Source organism: Pithys albifrons, chromosome 5 (genome assembly GCF_047495875.1).
Source record: "Pithys albifrons albifrons isolate INPA30051 chromosome 5, PitAlb_v1, whole genome shotgun sequence".
NCBI classification, from domain to species: domain Eukaryota; kingdom Metazoa; phylum Chordata; class Aves; order Passeriformes; family Thamnophilidae; genus Pithys; species Pithys albifrons.
Window position 1 is genome coordinate 1,465,150 of NC_092462.1, and position 16,777 is coordinate 1,481,926.

The following is a 16,777-nucleotide window of genomic DNA, read 5'->3' on the forward strand; positions in this document are numbered from 1 at the left end:
TGGGAAAGTGTGCAAGAGCTGCTCTCAGGATAGAAGAGGCCAGCACGCTGTGTTTCTCAGCCATAATCCCTTCAATAATCCTAATCCAGGTCAGCTCTGCAGCCTTTCTTAAGGATCACATGGGAGAAGATTTTTAAGGCTGCTCAGAACTGGGCAGTAAATAAGTGGAAGGGTCCACACCTATTCTGGTCTGCACGTGTACAAAGACATGGCCTGTCCTGCTGCTGCCCAAGGCAGCTCCTCACCTCAGTGTTTGTGTTCTGAGGAGTTTCTGCCTCTCTAATCAAGCCAGTCCCTTCAAAGATACTTCAGTTCTTTGGGACTGAAGAGAACAAAAACCTAGTGGAGAGCTTCTGTTTTTCTCAACAAATCTAAGTTAGGAAGTGGCAAGGTAAGTTGCATTTTCCTTTTGACTTCTTTGTGACAGGGGTTTGTGTTCAGAAGTAGCTACTCAGCACACGCAGTTTGAGCTGAAAGACCCTTGTTATCTGCCAGGCTATATAAAACTGCATCTGGGAATTGGGTATTTGAAACTGACTGGTTTTGGCAGGGCAGTAACAGTGTGTGGGTGCATGTGGCCCCTCAGTTCAGAAAGGATATTGAGGTGCTGGAGTGAGTCCAGAGAAGAGCAACGAGGCTGGAGAAGGGACTGGAGCACAAGTGCTGTGGGGAGAGGCTGAGGGAGCTGGGGTGTTCAGCCTGGAGAAGAGGAGGCTCAGAGGTGACCTCAGCACTGTCTGGAACTCCCTGAAGGGAAGTTCTGGCCAGGTGGGGGTTGGTCTCTTCTCCCAGGCACTCAGCAATAGGACAAGGGGGCACAATGGGCTCAAGCTCTGCCAGGGGAAATTGAAGTTGGAGATGAGAAAAAAATTCTTTGCAGAGAGAGTGCTCAGGGATTGGAATGGGCTGCCCAGAGAGGGGATGGATTCACCGTCCCTGGAGGTTTTTCAGCTGAGCTTGGCCGTGGCACTGAGTGCCATGATCTGGTAAAGGGACTGGAGTTGGACCAAGGGTTGGACTCGATGATCTTGGAGGTCTTTTCCAACCCAATCCATTCTGTGATTCTAAAACAAGCTGCATTTGCAGCTGTGAGATGTGCTGAGTCCTTGTACCCATGGGCCATACATGGGTATTTACTCAGGGGCAAGGCAGGGTTGTCACTTTCCCTGGTACTAGCTTGGATTTCTTTTTCTTGGGAGGAGTATTTGCTTATTTTATCAATTAACCTGTAGCTCTTAAACTGCTCTTTTCCTTTTAGGAGAACTTTCCCTCCACCACATCTTTCAGTTTTGCCCTGTTAAACTCTGTGTCTTCTCGTTGCCTTCTGCGTTCTGCTCGTGTGTTCCCTCAGTTGGAGTGTCTAAAACTGGGGTGTTGGTGGGGCTGCTGCTGGGTGTGATCCACACAGTGTCCCTTTTCCTGGGAGCCCTGTCTTGGAGTAGGATTCATGTTAGCTGTGGTGCTCCTGGCCTGTGGGTTGAGCCCCAAATTCTGCACAGATCTGCAATGTGCACAAGAGCTCGGGGGATGTAGGATTTGGTTCAAATGCTGTGCCTTGCTTTTGTTTTAAGTTAAAATAGTATTAAGGCTAAGGCAGGAAACTGCCCTTAGGCATTTGTTGTTCCTGTTTTGGGGTGCTTGACCCAAATGGGTTTGTGTGAGTTCCCTGTGTTTGCTGTGGTATTGGATGGTGTTATTAAACAAATCAGCAGCTTGTTTGAAAGCTTCCAAGGAGTGGTACCCAAGGCTTGGGAAGCATCTGGAGCCTGGCTGATATGGAGAACAGGGCCCTGCCTGTGTGAGGCTGCCCGAGACCCTGAGTGCTGGCCAAGAGCATGGGCAGCAAGGGGTAGTGCTGCCTCACCTGGTTGCTGAGGACAGCCTGTATTGGAGCTGAGGCTGCTGTTGGACTTCATCAAATTGTCCAGGTTGTGCCCTTCTTGGGATGGGAATTCAGGAAGGGAAGGGTGCACCTCACTGCTGGGTGGATGAGGAAGGATCAGAGGTGCTGAGCACTTGGACTGGCTGGGGTTTTTTGGTCATTCCTCCCACCCCTGGAGCAGGTTTGATTCTGTTGGGTTCTGGTTCACTGCTGGGCACTCCTTTGGGCTGTGGCCATCAGAAAAATCTGAGGGTAATGAACTGAGTAAGTTCACAGCTTCAGTAGCCTCTTAGGAGGGACCTATTGATAAGGCTGTTCATATGATAGACAGGGAGGTGCTGTTGCCTGTGCTGGTCCTCTGGAGTTGCTCCCACAGCACTTCTTGGGATGGGTGGCCAAAATCTCTCTAAAGTAGGGCTGCCTGAAAAATAAATGTCTTGGGTTTGCAGGTTAGGAAAGAAATGAGGAAAAATTTTATTGCCTTGGCAAAGGTCACCTTAATTCCAAGGTCCCACTTTATTGACACAGACAGGCAGTACCTCTGAATGCAGCCTCAGAGCCAAACTGTGTACTGAAGTGTTTGCTTCAGATTTGATCTCCATTTTTCTAGTCACTTAGAAGTGTTCTAGTTCAAAAAGGGCTTCTTAGCTCGTTGGCATTTTTAAGGGCATCACTCAAGGTACTCATCTCTTTCAAAAGCTGCAGCCTCTTGCTTCCTTTGAAGCTGGTACAGGTGGTTGCAAATCAGAGCCTTACGTGGTAGGGGCCCTGGTTTTTGTGTGCACTTGTCCCCTGGAGTGGTTAATAACCTGAGAAGTTGTCACATACCTGTGTTATTTGAGCACAAAGGCTGTAAAGCACCAGATGAAATTGGGTATAATTCAACAGTGATTTCAGGCCATTTTTGACATGGATATGGGATGACATTGGAATAGAACAAGAGCACTGGTGTTGTGTGGAGAGCATTGCTGTGTGCCTTGGTGTTGCATCACCCCTGACTGTGCAGGTGCCGCTGAACACTCGGCGTGCTGGGCAAGGGCCGGAACTGCAGCCTCGGCTGCCCCTGGGCCGTTGCCATGCCGGGTGTGGCCGAGCAGGGCTCACCTTCCCGAGCCAGCAGCACACGCTCACCTTACACAACACCGGACGTGCTCCTGCTGCCGGTCTGAGCTATTCTGGGAGGCACGACGTGGGGTGGGTGCAAAGGGATTGAAGGAGGCACAAGGATGGCAGGAAGGGAGGAAAGGAGAACTCTTCCCTCTGCTGGGGAGAAGCCCCTCTTTAGTCACTCTGTCCCAACCCTTTCACCCGTGGTCTCCTGCAAGCACCAGGCTTAGCATTTTTACAGGTGTTTAATTCCTTCTCTCTGTCTCTCAGCTTTCTCCTCCCCACATGCTGGGTTAGACTAATGATTTTGTGATACAGCCTGGGGATGCCTTGGCACTACTCTGGGACTGGGGTTGTTAGCAGGGGAAAGATGTCTGTGAGTGGCATTCTGGTTGTCCTCCAAGTAAGATTCTTGAGAATTCGACCTGATCTGGAAATAGGATTTGTTTGCTCTAACCAGAGCTTCCTGCAGCAGTGGGGTTACCAAAGTCTGGCTGTCTTGTCCCTGCATGTTGGCAATTGATGACATAACATGCTCCTACCCTGCAGCAGATGCATGAGGTGAAGGGAAGCAGTGTTGAACACAGCTCATGTTCTTATGACAGCTAATTGTTTTAGACTTCACTAGCCATGGTACTGCAGAGATAGTAAATAAATACCATGTGTGTTCAACCCTCATAATGAGTTATCCTCTGTAGGTGACTACATGCCTGAACATAGGTCTGCACATACTGATTGATAATCAACTTAATGACTTTTACAGTTCCTGAAACAGTACTGGAAAACTTTCTATACATATGCTATACAATCACAGTACTCAGATATGCAATGTCTATTTGGATGCAAGTAGGAGAGGTGCTGAACTGGTTCCTCTTTATACAGCTGACTTCAAATTGGAAAGAGTGAGACAGAAGTCCTCATGTTGGATCTTCTGGGAAAACCTGGTAGTGGCAGATGTACTTGGGCACAAGAGAGGCCATCTGAACATCAATCCTAAGGGTTCATGTATTTAATTGTAGATTCTCAGCACTGTGGGCCATGTTGCAGCTGTTTTGATTCCAACTGAATGGTGTTTCCTGCATCTTTTGTGTGGTTTTGGTGACACTGGGCCAGCCTGCAGCACTGGAGCATTGCTTGGAGAACATGGGATCTGGTAGTTCTGTAAATGTCAACTACAAGTACTCCCTGCAGAAGTCTGAAAATGGTGAGTCATTCTGTGAAAAGTCATCTTTTCCTGTTTGCTGGGCATGTGCTTTTGGGAGGGTGTGGTGGATGTGTTGGTGCTGTGGGGGACCTGGTTTTCCTGAGAGCACTGAGGTGAGGGGCTGTATTGCAGTGTCCTGTGACACAAATTCTCAGCTGTCAGGCACAAGACCAACAGGCTTGAGAAAATAACAGCAATTTTGACCAGGGTTAGATTCAAATCAACCCAAACAAGACCAGATACAAAGCAGCAGTTAGAACTGACACCTGACAACACAGCAGGTGTTGTGTGTGCTGCTGGTGAGACAGATGTCACCCTGCTCGTCCTCTGGGCTGTTTTCCAAGGCTGTCAGTGGTGCAGGGCTGGTGAAGCAGAAGCATTAGCAAAGCCAAAATAAATCTGACTCTAAAGAAGGTGAGGTGGTGTGGCTATGGAAAACTAAAAAGCAAAAAGTGTGCTTTTTTTCTCATAATATCAGCACAATGCTCTTATCTCTGCTAATGATATAAACCTGTTTATGGCTCTTGAAATAAATGAGTTATTTCCGTGACACCTTCTGTGATAGCACCAATTTTGTGGGTCTGCTGTGGAACAAAGAGTTTGAAGGGGACTTCACACAGAAGGAAGAGTTAAAAATAAACTTGGATTTCTCTGTTTGAATTGTCAATTGGCAGAACATGAGGATGGGCTGAACTGTTGGCAAGTGCTTTTAAAAGAAAACAGGGATTGTGTTTAGAAAATTAAGAAAGTGGGGATACCCTTATGACTAAATTTTTGTTGCTGGCAAACCCCACCTTTGAAGTTAGACTTGTCTGTCACCCACAGTGCCACATAACCATGGACTTTGCCAAGTTCAGGGTTATTTTCAGATAAGCAAGTGTAACACAAAACTAGTTATTCATTTGAAACCCTGCATTACATCTGACACCTCAGCACCAGTTTCCCACAGCAGTAAAACCTCTCTGAATTTACCTTGGGTTCTCAGTCCTTCAGATGAGGAGCTGCTCAGGACTTGACACCCCAATGCCATGTGCCATCCTGCCTTACCTGTCCCAGCTCCAGAGGCTGTTGCTGCTGGAAAGGGCAGCCAGCAGAGCTGCTGAACTGGCCCTGCCCTTGAGTGAAGAATGGGATGGGGAATCCCTCCTGTGAGCTGCTGTGTGAGCTGTGCTGCTTACAGAAATGTTTGTGTTTTGGCAGAGTGCTGCCACTCTGGCAGGCTCTCAGCACCTTACCATGCTGTGTGGCCTGGATCCTCATAAAATGTGGTTAAATATTTCTCTTCCTTCTTGATTATTCTAAACTGGTGCAAACCCTGCCAGGTGAAACTCACCCAGATGAGCTGGTAAGTTGGAATAAGTGTCTTTGCAGGTATTGCAGAGTCAGTCTATGTAAAAGCAGAGTGAAAAACCAGTGCCTTGCCCATCTGCAGCTTAAATGCTATGAATGGGGGTATATCTTATACAACTGATAATGTGTCTCTGATAAGCTCTATTTCTACTGTTTCAAAGGATCTGGTTTTCATTGGCATGTGTGGGGTCATCAGGGGGGATTTCTTTCCAAGCCCATCAGAGCAGTAACCACTTGCTCAACATGAGAGAAGGCTCAGGCACAGAAAACCAAAGTTATTCTGGAGTAACTTGCCAAGTCTTACCTTCTTGCCCACGTCTTCACTGTGTCTGTTCCCTGCTCTAACACTCCTCTGTGCTCTGCAGTTCCCAGTGCTGAAACAGAACCATAATTGAAAAGGATTACTCAATACATAAGCCATTGGGATATCTTCTTCAGGGAAAGGTCACTATTTGCTGCTGAAGGACATGAAGGGTGGTTTATATTATGTAATTAATACAAGCTAATTGGATTAATAAGATCTGTCTCTTGCAAGCCTTTGGAGTAGAGGTGGGGGATGTCTGTCCTTAACCAAGTTTTTTCCCCTGCACTCTGCATTGCTCTGTCTGCTTTGGTGAATGGGGCAGGGTTCTCACAAACCATAATGCCAAGGGAATAAACCCTTAACTCTGTTGTTTCCTCTGGATTTTGGGGCCAGCCTGTGCACAGAATAATCATCCCTCCCACCCCCAGCTCAAGATGACAGAGGAGCATTGTTAGAAAATGTTTCACACACAGGGCTCAAGGGTAGGGATCCAGAAAGGAACTGGGACACAGCATAATCAAAAGAGATGCCAAGTAGCAGAGCTGGTCCAAATGTGGTCAAGGCCTGCCAGGGAGGATGGAAGACTTCCTAGAGGTACATAAAGTTCAGTGGCAGAACCTGAAAAAGGAAATGGGAAACTGCACCAATGCACTTGACTTTAAATATGCACACACCTTATCTGAAATACTCTTTTAACAAAACACTAGAATTGGGGAAATGCAGAGGAATGATTATGTTGAAAAGATCAGGGAAAACAGCCATCGTTTGGAGGGAAGTGCCTGGTGCTGGTGTTGCACTGAACAACTCACAGGCACCTGCAAATTCCTGTCATCTCATTCTTTGTGACCAAAGTTTTGCCTCCTTTCTTTTCACTGTGGGTGTTAATTTTGTCTTTATTGTGAGGTAATGATATTTTAACACTTATGCTACAAGAGATTCCTTCTTAAGTTCTTCCAGAACTGCAAAAGCTGAGATATTTATTTGGCACAAAGGTAGGCAGACAAACCCCATATTTTTGAGGCTGTGGAAAGGGACTTGGTGTCCTGTTTCCTCTCATCTCTTTGGTGTAAGCCAGATCTCTGGTTTCTTGGGGCCTTGGCACCCAGAGACTGTAGGATGGACATGACAACCATGGGATATGCAAAGGGAGGGAATTGTGTGTTAATACTGAAGAAGGTTTGGATCTTCAGGCCCTAATGAGCTGTTGTGAATGGTGGTGCAGAGGAGCCAGCACTGGTGGCTGGAACTGCCTCAGAAGTCTCAGGTCAAGCAGGGTCAGGCCAACCTCTGGCAGTCCATGGAGGCCAAGGGTGTGATTTGTTACCCCTAATATTTCAGGATCAGAACACAACGAGGGAAGACTTTTCCTGGAACAGGCAGGCTGCTCTCCCATTCCAGGGCTGGGCAAGGAGCAGTAGCAGGGAGGCTCAGCCTGGCTGTGTTTCTGCCCACAGCTTTCAAGGCTGCCGTGCTGATCCAGCAGTGGTACCGGCGCTACGTGGCACGGCTGGAAATGCGCCGGCGCTGCACCTGGAGGATCTTCCAGTCCATCGAGTATGCCTGTGAGCAGGACCAGATCCAGGTATGTGCCAAGGAGCAGGAGAGCACCCAGGGAGCTGTTCTGTGCCACAGGCTCGCTGGGCTCTGGCTGGTAACCCCACACAGACTGGGCTTCCTGCCCCTTTTTAGCCTGTTTGATTCCCTGCCTGCCTAAGCCCTGAAATAAAACCAGGACCATCTAACATAGTTTTTTCCATAGTCTGAACACAATAGGCAAGCCTAGTTTTGCTCAACTTGGATTAATATTCTCTTAGATGGCTGTCAGGCAGGGAGAGGGAGGGCTTGTAGCTGCAGTTCTGCCTGTTTGGCTGAAAGAAAAGCTCCCGTTTGACTTGATCACAAGATACTCCAAACTTGCACTGGTGCAGAGTCATTGATTGTACATACCAGGCAACATGAGAAGGGCAGAGATAATACTTCCAGAAAAGATGATCATGTGGAATTCAATTCCAGGATGGATGATGGGCTGTCTCTCTTGCAGCTTCACAACTTCTTCAGTTACCTCATGGAGCAGTTCACGCCAAGCAGCAGCAAAGAGAGTAAGTTCCTGTGTGACACGTGCAGAGCTGGTGCAGTGCTGTGGGTGGGGCTCGTGCTCCCTGGGAGCCAGGGCTTTGCAGAGGCCTTTTCTAAAGCAAGGATCCATTTTGCCTGGCACACAGCACATGGAAATTTGTCCCTGTAGCCTTTCCCCCACTGTAAGTTGTGTAGTGGTGGCAAAGCAGGACCCAGGCTCTGTGGGGCCTGACTTGCAGCCTAACCAAACAGCTTTTCTTTGGCAAATTACTGGAATGGTACTGTGAACTAATGAACTTTTCCTTGTTTGTTTCTCTTTGGAAAAAAAAAATCCATGAAACCCACTGCTCTGCTATCCAGGGGATTTTATCAGTCGCATGTTCATAAGTGGGGAAAGCTACAAAGAGGCAGAGCTGGAGAAGTACTGTGACTATGAATCCATAGAGGTGCCAGACTCCTACACGGGACCCCATCTCTCTTTCCCGCTCCTCCCCGACCATGCAACTGCCTTGCTGGAAGCTTTCAAACAGAAACAAGTAAGGATCCCAACAGGAACCAGGCTCTGCCCTTGGCTGTGCAGGGCTGTGGGACATAATTTGGTTTGGACTTTCCTGACAAGTGAAGCTGATGGCAATACAATGAGCTGGCAGGCTGGGGGTAGAAAGGATAGGGGGATAGAAATGATCTGGTGTTTCCCCCTGCCACTGGAATATTTTTCTATTTGCAAATGCACTTGTGACAGAACCAGAAACTTTACATTGGGGTGTAGCAACATGAACCTGCAATACATTTTTTTTTGTAGAACAGGATAGCATGGCCTGGAAGACAAGAGCCAATTAAAATGGTGTTCTGTGCCACACAACTTTGACTCAGATTTAAAATATAAATTGCCAGGGCTTTTATGAAGTCCAGCACCAGTTCAGCAGCACTAAGACAAGCCCCACACAACTGCAGTGTTCTGCTGCCACCTTTAGTCAAGGTGCCCAACTGCAAAATAGGCCAAAACATCCTTTCAAAAAAACCCCAAACCAAACTTGCAAAACAAATGCCTTGTGTCCTGACTATATTAAATGCTTACACCCTGGCTTTGAGCAAGTAAATTTCTGCAGGACAGATGGAAACTCGTGGCCTGGTTGAATGTGGAAAAGTTAAGAACTATCTACAGGAGCAGCCTCTTACCTGTGATATCGGACTAGATTTTCTGCTGCTGGGGCTTTTAGGTTCTCTTGCCAGCCCTGCCAGTGCCAAGGCTGGGCTGCCTTGGGTGAGTCCCTCCCAGCCTGCTGTTCCCCAGCATTTGCCTCATACAAGCCCATAGATCAGCCCAGGGTGTTGTCCCATGGAGCTTTGGCCACCTGGGCTACCTTTGCAGACAGAGCTGTGGTGCTGCTCAGAGGCCACTCATTTCCTGCTTTAATCCCTTGGCTTTCTCCCAGTAGCAGCTCCACGCTCGCTATGTCTTAAACCTTCTGCATGAGACCAGGAAGCACCTGAAGCAGCTGCCAAACATCAGCCACGTCTCCACCTGCTACAGCGAGGAGGTCACTGTGTGCGGTACATCACAGGCTGCGGGATGCTCGGAGGGAGGGGTGGGAAAGGCAGGGAATGAGGGACAGCTCCATGCCCTGCTCTGTATGGCACATGAAACACAAATGCCATCTGTAAGCAAAATGTGTGATGCACTGAGAGGTAACTGTGTCTGTCTGGGTTGTCTTTGTTCTGTCACCCCAAACTTGGAGTGGTTTTACTATAAACCACAGAAACTGCCCCAGTCAAGGACTGGCCTCAAAACTTCTGCAAAACCTCTCTCTTTCCAATATCCTGCTAAATGAGAATTCAGACTGGGTTTTTGTATGCAAAGCTTTCTCCCACGTAGTGAGTCTTTTGCCATATTGTGTCATTGCAAGACATAAATAAACAAAGCTTCTGAAAGTCTTCAGCAGCTGGTGTAGAGTTTTTGCAGTCCTTTTTGGGGTTCAGCTCAAGCCTTACATCTTATCCTTTTCCTCCTTAGTGTAAGGCAACTTTTACCTTGCACTTCCCAAAACATTTCTGTGGTCATTAATTGATAAAGGAGATACTTCATAGGACATTATTTATTGGTGTCTTTTTAAGTCCAAGGTGAACACACTGTGACTTGTCTCTTTGTGCCTCTTAGGAGACTTGCATGGGCAGCTGGATGACTTGTTCCTCATATTTTATAAGGTAGGGCCTGGATCTGGAGAGGGAGGCTGACCAGGCATTGTGAGAGGTATCCCATGGGGCATGCTGAGAATTCTGCAAAATTGGGCCCTTCATGTGCAATGCTCCAGGCCAATTTAATTGATTTTAGAAAGGCTTCATATAGCAGCAGCCTATTCCCTTGGTGACCTGGAAATCTGATATCCATGTCCATTTTGGAAGTGCCAGTGGGCACTTTTCAAGTGCTGATGGCAACCCCAACCTTTCCTGACTTCCAGCTTGCACTGCTCCTGGCACTGGCGCCCTACAGGATCAAGATGAGAGTTATGATGTGTAAGGGAACCTGGGGCAGGAGTGACACTGTGCAGCTGTGGGGTGAGGCATGTGGAGATCATGGGGGGGCCTGTCTTGTAACCTCTGCCATTCCTCGCTTCTACAGAATGGCCTTCCTTCCCCTTCCAAGTCCTATGTGTTCAATGGGGACTTTGTAGACAGAGGCAAGCAGTCCCTTGAGATCCTCATCATCCTCTTTACCTTCCTGCTGATCTACCCCAAGGAGGTTCACCTCAACCGTGGCAACCACGAGGACCACATGGTCAACTTACGGTACGGGTTCTGTGCGGGGCTGAGCGCGGTGTCACGGGCGCTGTGTGACATCCCACTCACTTCCTTTCTCCTCTTCCTCCAGCTATGGCTTCACCAAGGAAGTGATGCAGAAATACAAGGTAGGTGTATGTTTGTCTCCTTTGTGTGTGAGACTTTGAAGTCTCGATGCTTTACCTTTTCCTTTCTGACCTGCCCTCTCAGGTGCATGGCAAGAAGATCTTGAGGATGTTCCAGAATGTCTTCTGCTGGCTGCCCCTGGCTACACTCATTGACCAGAAAGTCCTTGTTATACACGGGGGCATCTCCGACACCACTGACCTGGACATGCTTGAGAAAATACAAAGGGACAAAGTAGGTTTTATTTCCTAGGCATTCTAAGAGAACAGTGTTGCTGATTTGGGTGAGGAGCTCATTCCTCCATGTCAATTTGGCTGTTGATGAGAGAAATCTAATGGGTGGTCTTCCTAGACAAACTGTTTAGGTACAGGCTTGGGGCAGACCTCCTTGGTTTGACAGTCTGTATGCATGAGGGGAGGGATGAAGCACTGTTAGCTTCTGGAATGACTGCTGGTGCTGACAATAAAACCAGTGATGATGAGACATTGTTCCACAGCTCCTATCTCATTTTTTTCTCCTCTAGATACCCATTTAACTTGTCTCTGCCTCACTCTGTAGTTGAGAAATACCATTTCCCTGCTCCAAAAGTCATGACAGGCACTTAGATTAGTCATCAATTCTCCCTTCGCTCTGCAGCTTAGTTCCTACTGTATGTTAAATCCACATGCTCTACTTTTTGTGCCATGTCTGAGCAGCATGAAGTCCAGGAAGGAAGATCTGATGGATATGAGGCCCTGCTGTAAACACAGAGTGGCACATGGGAGAGGATGGTGCTGGTAACTCCCAGTTGCTCAGCAGTTGATGGCAGCAAAGGGAATTGGGGCTTGGAGGTGTGGATTTCTGTTGTTCCAGTGAAATCAAAAGTGAGCAATTCAGATCTACAGAAAGCCCTGTGAGACTCAGCTATCAGCCAGAAGCAGCAAGGAGCTCAGCTGCTGCTGGCTGGTAGGGAGGAGGTTTACTCCCCAAGAATTCACATAGTAGGAATACACAGGACTCTGCAGGTGCATGAAAACAGCCAGGATGAAATAATATAAACATGGGACTTGTCAAAGACAGGTTTTAACCAACTGAAGTTTCTCGTGTGGTGGTGTGTAACTCTTTTAGCCAATAAGCTGTAGTCCTAACCCTGTATAAAGTGTGTGCTTTGTGTAATAAAAGGCCTTCATATGCATCTCATAGATTGGTGTGAAGTCCAGTTCCTCTGCCATTTATTTTCAGTTTACTTTAGGTTTCCAAGCAGAGTGACCAGCTCCACTTCTCTCATTTCTTACAGTTTATTTCAGTATTAAGAATGAAGAAAAGTAGGGAGTCGTATAGAAAAGCAGAAATGCAGGACATAAATGGGGAGAGCAAATCAGAGGCCGACACAGCAGGCAAGGAGGCAGCTCCCAGGCTGTCTCTGCAGCCCCAGCCAGCCCAGGCTCCCAGCACAGCCAACAGGCTGGAGTTCTCCAGGTGGCTCCGGCAGACGGTGCAGGAGCAGATGGACACGTGCCGGCGGCTGGTGGAAGTCAGCGAGTCGGAGCCAGAGGAGCTCACCTACTCCAGCGTGGTGTCCTTGAAGGATGTGGAGGAGCCGTGCTGGACTCGCCAGGAGGAGTGGAAGCAGGTGAGGAGTCTGTGTGGCCCTGGGTGCCTCCTGCAGCAGCCCCTTCTGTGTGCTCTGTAGCCATGGTTGCTCACTCCACATTACATGAGGTGTTCCAGTGCTGCACACCTCACCAGCACAAAGCTATATATTGAGGTCAGGGTTAAAGAGATTACACTTTAATCCAAACCCTGGTTACTGAGTCAGCACTTGCATTTCTGGAGGCTGCAGAATGTCCTGGCTAGAGAACAAAGGAGTTTAATGCTGAGCCTGCTTGTGCCCTCACAGTCTGGTGGGTGTTCTTGCCCTGGGACTTGTGTGTTGGGATGGAGGAGGACAGGCAAGGCTCTGGGATATCTCAGAGACAGCAAAGGCTAAGTTTGTATGAGGTCTGATTGATGGACACCTTTCTTTCCCCAAGCACTCTGGGTGTGCCTGTAGCTTCTGGCCAACAATACTGGCCCATATGAGGTGGCCCAGGTCTGGCAGTTCAGCTGGACTGCAGGAAGCATGTTTGTTCCCCTGCTCTGTGGTAATGGCAGCAGCACAGGGAGGGATTCAGGGACTGAGCTGTATTTGCTTAGTAAGCCTTGACAGGTGGTATCTGCTGTGAGTACAATTTATTCAGCCAGCTCTTCCAATCCTTTCAGGTTTTAGACATTCTCTGGAGTGACCCCATGCCTCAGGAGGGCTGCAGAGCAAACAAGGTGCGAGGTGGTGGCTGCTACTTTGGGCCTGATGTGACAGAGAAGATCCTTGAGAAGCACAACTTGCAGTTCCTTATCCGCTCCCACGAGTGCAAGCAAGAGGGCTACGAGTTCTGTCACAGCCGGAAGGTCCGTGAGGGGATGGCATGAAGGGTTCTTGGGTTCCCATCCTTTCAGGGTAGGGTTGCTGTGGGATGGCTTCTCCTGGCTCTGCATTTCCTCCAGTGGGGCTTTATGTATATGCAACATCACTGAACAGCCTCAAGGGGTTATCAAGGTGTTTCCAACTGTTAGGGCAGGGCACTCTGCAGCCACCTGCTCTGCTGGGGACATGGCTGTGCAGGCAGAGGATGTCCTTGTGTGTGTGGCAGCACAGATGTGAACTCAGTTGTACCATGGCCCCTGCTTAGTGCAGCTGTTCTTGAAGGCAACACAGGTGTTACTGAGCTGCTGCAGCCAAGCTGTGCCCTCACAAGGTTCAGTGTCCCTTCAATGACATTGGGTCACTCTGACTGCTGGCAGTGGGTTTGCTGGGGGAGCACAGGGAAATCACAGAAGCTCAGCACGCGGCCAGATCCATGAGATCTGTGCCCTTGTGGAGCTCACCCATGTGAAGCTTCTAGGCCAGGAGCAACCTCCTTCTCCATTTTCCACATAAAACGTGGTGGGTTCATAGTCTGTGGACTCTGGATGGGATCAGACGTGTTGCTTACAGGTACATTCATATTACAGGGTGTATGTACTGACTGTAAATGCCTCTCCTTTTCTTGGGATTAGGTGCTGACCATATTCTCAGCCTCAAACTACTATGAGATTGGCAGCAACAGAGGAGCTTATGTGAAGCTGGGACCAGACCTGGTCCCCCACTTTGTTCAGTACCAAGCAAACAAGGCGGCCCATATGCTCACTATGACCCAAAGGCAAGGTGTTCCAATTGCTCTGGATTCAAGTCAAAAATCCAAACAGGAAAACTTTGGGAGCTGCATGCAAGTTTGAGTTTGGAGCTGAACTTCCACAGCTCAATTTTCTAGATAAGTCCTTGAGGAGGGTTGAAGCTTTGTGTGGAAGTTCCAGGGAGGCTGGAGGGTTAAGGAGGGGGCATGAAAAGATCCCAGGGGGCTTTTTTTTTAACAGACTGCTGGTTTTTGGTTTTTTTTTCCAAAGTCAGCTTCTAACTTTTGACCTTTGCTGAGGTTCCCTTCTGCTTTATTACTTCATATATTGATGTAGGGATTCACTGACTGCATCAGCTGTAGGGAACTGTGCATGCAGTGCCTTGCCATGTGCAGAGCAGTTGTGTGAGGGCCTGGGAAACCCACGGACAAGCCAGAGGGCTCGGGAGGTGCAGCTTCTCTTGCACTTGGTGGCAAGTCCTGAATGTGGTTGTCTCTGTTCTGCATGCTCCAGAATCAGCAGAGTGGAGGAGTCTGCCTTCCGGGCGCTGCGGGAGAAGCTCTTTGCTCACACCTCTGCCCTCATCAGCGCGTTCAAGGCCTACGACGAGGGCAACACAGGTACAGCTGGGCTGGGGGACCTCTGGGTTAATCCCCTGCTGGGGCAGGGTGGAAGTGACCGAGTTGAGTGAGTGGCTGGTTGGGAGACCCCTCACTTCACATGCTTTCAGCTGCCAGTGCCCCACAGGTCTCTGCCTTTTCCCTGCAGGAAGGATCACGCTGAGCAACTGGGCGACGGCAGTGGAGTCGGTGCTGCGGCTGGGCCTGCCCTGGAGGATGCTGAGGCCGCAGCTGGTGCGCAGCACAGAGGATGGCATGCTGGAGTACAAATCCTGGCTGGATGACCTGGCCATGGAGCAGCGCAGCCAAGAGGTAAGCACTGCCAGGAGGTGGCTTTGGATGCAGGTTTCTGGGTGGGAAAATGGTATTCCACTCTGGGTTGTGGTTTCTTAATTACAGCCAGCAAACCCAGCTCTGCAATGGTTATAAAATGTGGTCCCAGTCACTGTTAGGCTGGAAAAGTGGACAGGTTGCTGGTGGTCTGTACTGCAGAGGGTCCAGCTGTCACACCTGTTTGATATGGCAGTGCTGGCACTTTCTTGAGCAAGAAAGGTGTGTGGTAACCACTCAGAGCAGAGAGCTGTCAGAAGGACAGAATGAGCATCATCATGTTGTATTTCAGCACATCCAGTCGAGCTTGTTGGAGGTCATTTATCGGAACAGATCCAACCTGGAGACCATATTCAGGATCATAGACAAGGACCATTCAGGTAAGCAGGTGTGCAGGGGGTGCTGGTCACTGCCTTGTGTTCCCTTTTACTTTGGGGCTCCCCTTAGTACATACAAAGGTGTTTTTATTTAACTGTTTAAGGCTTGGGTCTTTCTGCTCCCTCCCAAGCTTTTGAAATGTCATTTCAATGTGCATCCTGTTTGTGGAAATGTGCAGTGTGTGTGATCCAGCTAGACAGTTAATAATTCTTTTTTCTGGAGGAGTTCAGCAGAAAAAAAAAATGACAGAAACAGTGACAGTAATGCAGGGTAATTGGGACCTCAAGTGTAAACTGCTTTGGAGCAGTAATCTCCACCAAATTACTTTGGAAAGGAGATAATGGTATTTTCCTTTTGTTCTCTCAATTTATATTATGTCTTTTTGCTGCTTTAAGTTGTGTTTTAGTCAGCCTTCTGCACTAGATACAGCTGCAGTGTGTGCAATGCCTCTCCACAGGCCTGATCTCCTTTGAGGAATTCCAGCAGACCTGGAAGCTGTTCAGCTCCCACATGAACATCGAGCTCACAGACGATGGTATCAACGACCTGGTTCGCAGCATCGACTTCAACAAGGACGGCAACATCGACTTCAACGAGTTCCTGGAGGCTTTTCGCCTCGTCAGGCAGTGCCAGTCGTGACAGCCCACACGGGGCCGCCACACCCAAGGCCTTGGTGGCTGAGAAGCCGGGACCGTTCCGACCCCACTGCACAGAGTGCCTGTGGCTGCCCAGCAGGGCAAGGGGAGGCAGGTACCCTCTGGGGAAGGTAACAGGCAAAACACAGGAGCTGCACTGCAATTCTGACCATCGGGAAAAGGAGCTGCATTTTAAGTAGAAGATCCTGTGCAAAGGGAAGATGCAACTTAGGTTTTTTGATGCATGTGATGAAACTTTACAGATCTAAGGGTAGTAAAATGGAAGAATAGGTATTACTTGTAGACAAAGTTGTAACAAGGTAGCACCTGTTTGATCACGGGTTTCCTTTTAATAAACAGGTTTTTCTAGCCTGCTGTTGCTGGCCTGTTCTTGTTTTCCCCAGCTTGTGAGCTCTGTGAGCAGCAGTGCTGTTCCAGTGCTGACACCTGCTTCCTGCTGGTGTTCCTTTGGTGTTGCTCAGCGTGTTCTGGAAGCTTGAGGATCAGTATGTAAGGTGAAGCAACACTTTGGAGGTGTCTGTTGTTTTGTTGGGGTTTTTTTCCAATGTGCAACACTGTCTCTAGCAGGGGAACTTGGTTAAGAAAGTGAGGTAATTGCTTTCAAAGCCCAGGTAAGTGCATAAAGTTATACCCATTAGGGAGCCCGTCCTTCACAGTCAAGATGTTTCCAAAGTGTAGCACAGCTGCAGCTTAATCAGGGGGGTGAAGTGTGGTGGGGTTGGACAAGTTTACTAAGCAAAAAACCAATGTATTTATCTCAAATGTGCGGTACAG

The 16,777-nt window shown here is 48.6% G+C and overlaps 1 protein-coding gene across 2 annotated transcripts; it reads left to right on the plus strand.

The window, feature by feature from the left end:
- Positions 1–1,164: 1,164 nt before the first annotated feature.
- On the plus strand, positions 1,165–16,380 carry PPEF2 (protein phosphatase with EF-hand domain 2). 2 transcript variants are annotated; one of them, XM_071555339.1, is made up of 16 exons: positions 1,165–4,193; positions 7,302–7,429; positions 7,889–7,946; positions 8,284–8,459; positions 9,363–9,477; positions 10,082–10,128; positions 10,544–10,710; positions 10,793–10,829; positions 10,912–11,061; positions 12,104–12,439; positions 13,069–13,254; positions 13,903–14,045; positions 14,533–14,639; positions 14,788–14,951; positions 15,262–15,349; positions 15,805–16,380. In XM_071555339.1, exons 1-16 carry the CDS (start codon positions 4,133–4,135, stop codon positions 15,984–15,986), a joined length of 2,145 nt encoding a protein of 714 aa, XP_071411440.1. In that variant the 5' UTR covers positions 1,165–4,132; the 3' UTR covers positions 15,987–16,380. The 2 variants fall into 2 exon arrangements, with proteins under 2 accessions (XP_071411440.1, XP_071411441.1); XM_071555340.1 differs by lacking the exon at positions 1,165–4,193 and having other exon boundaries at positions 7,329–7,429; positions 7,861–7,946.
- Positions 16,381–16,777: the final 397 nt, after the last annotated feature.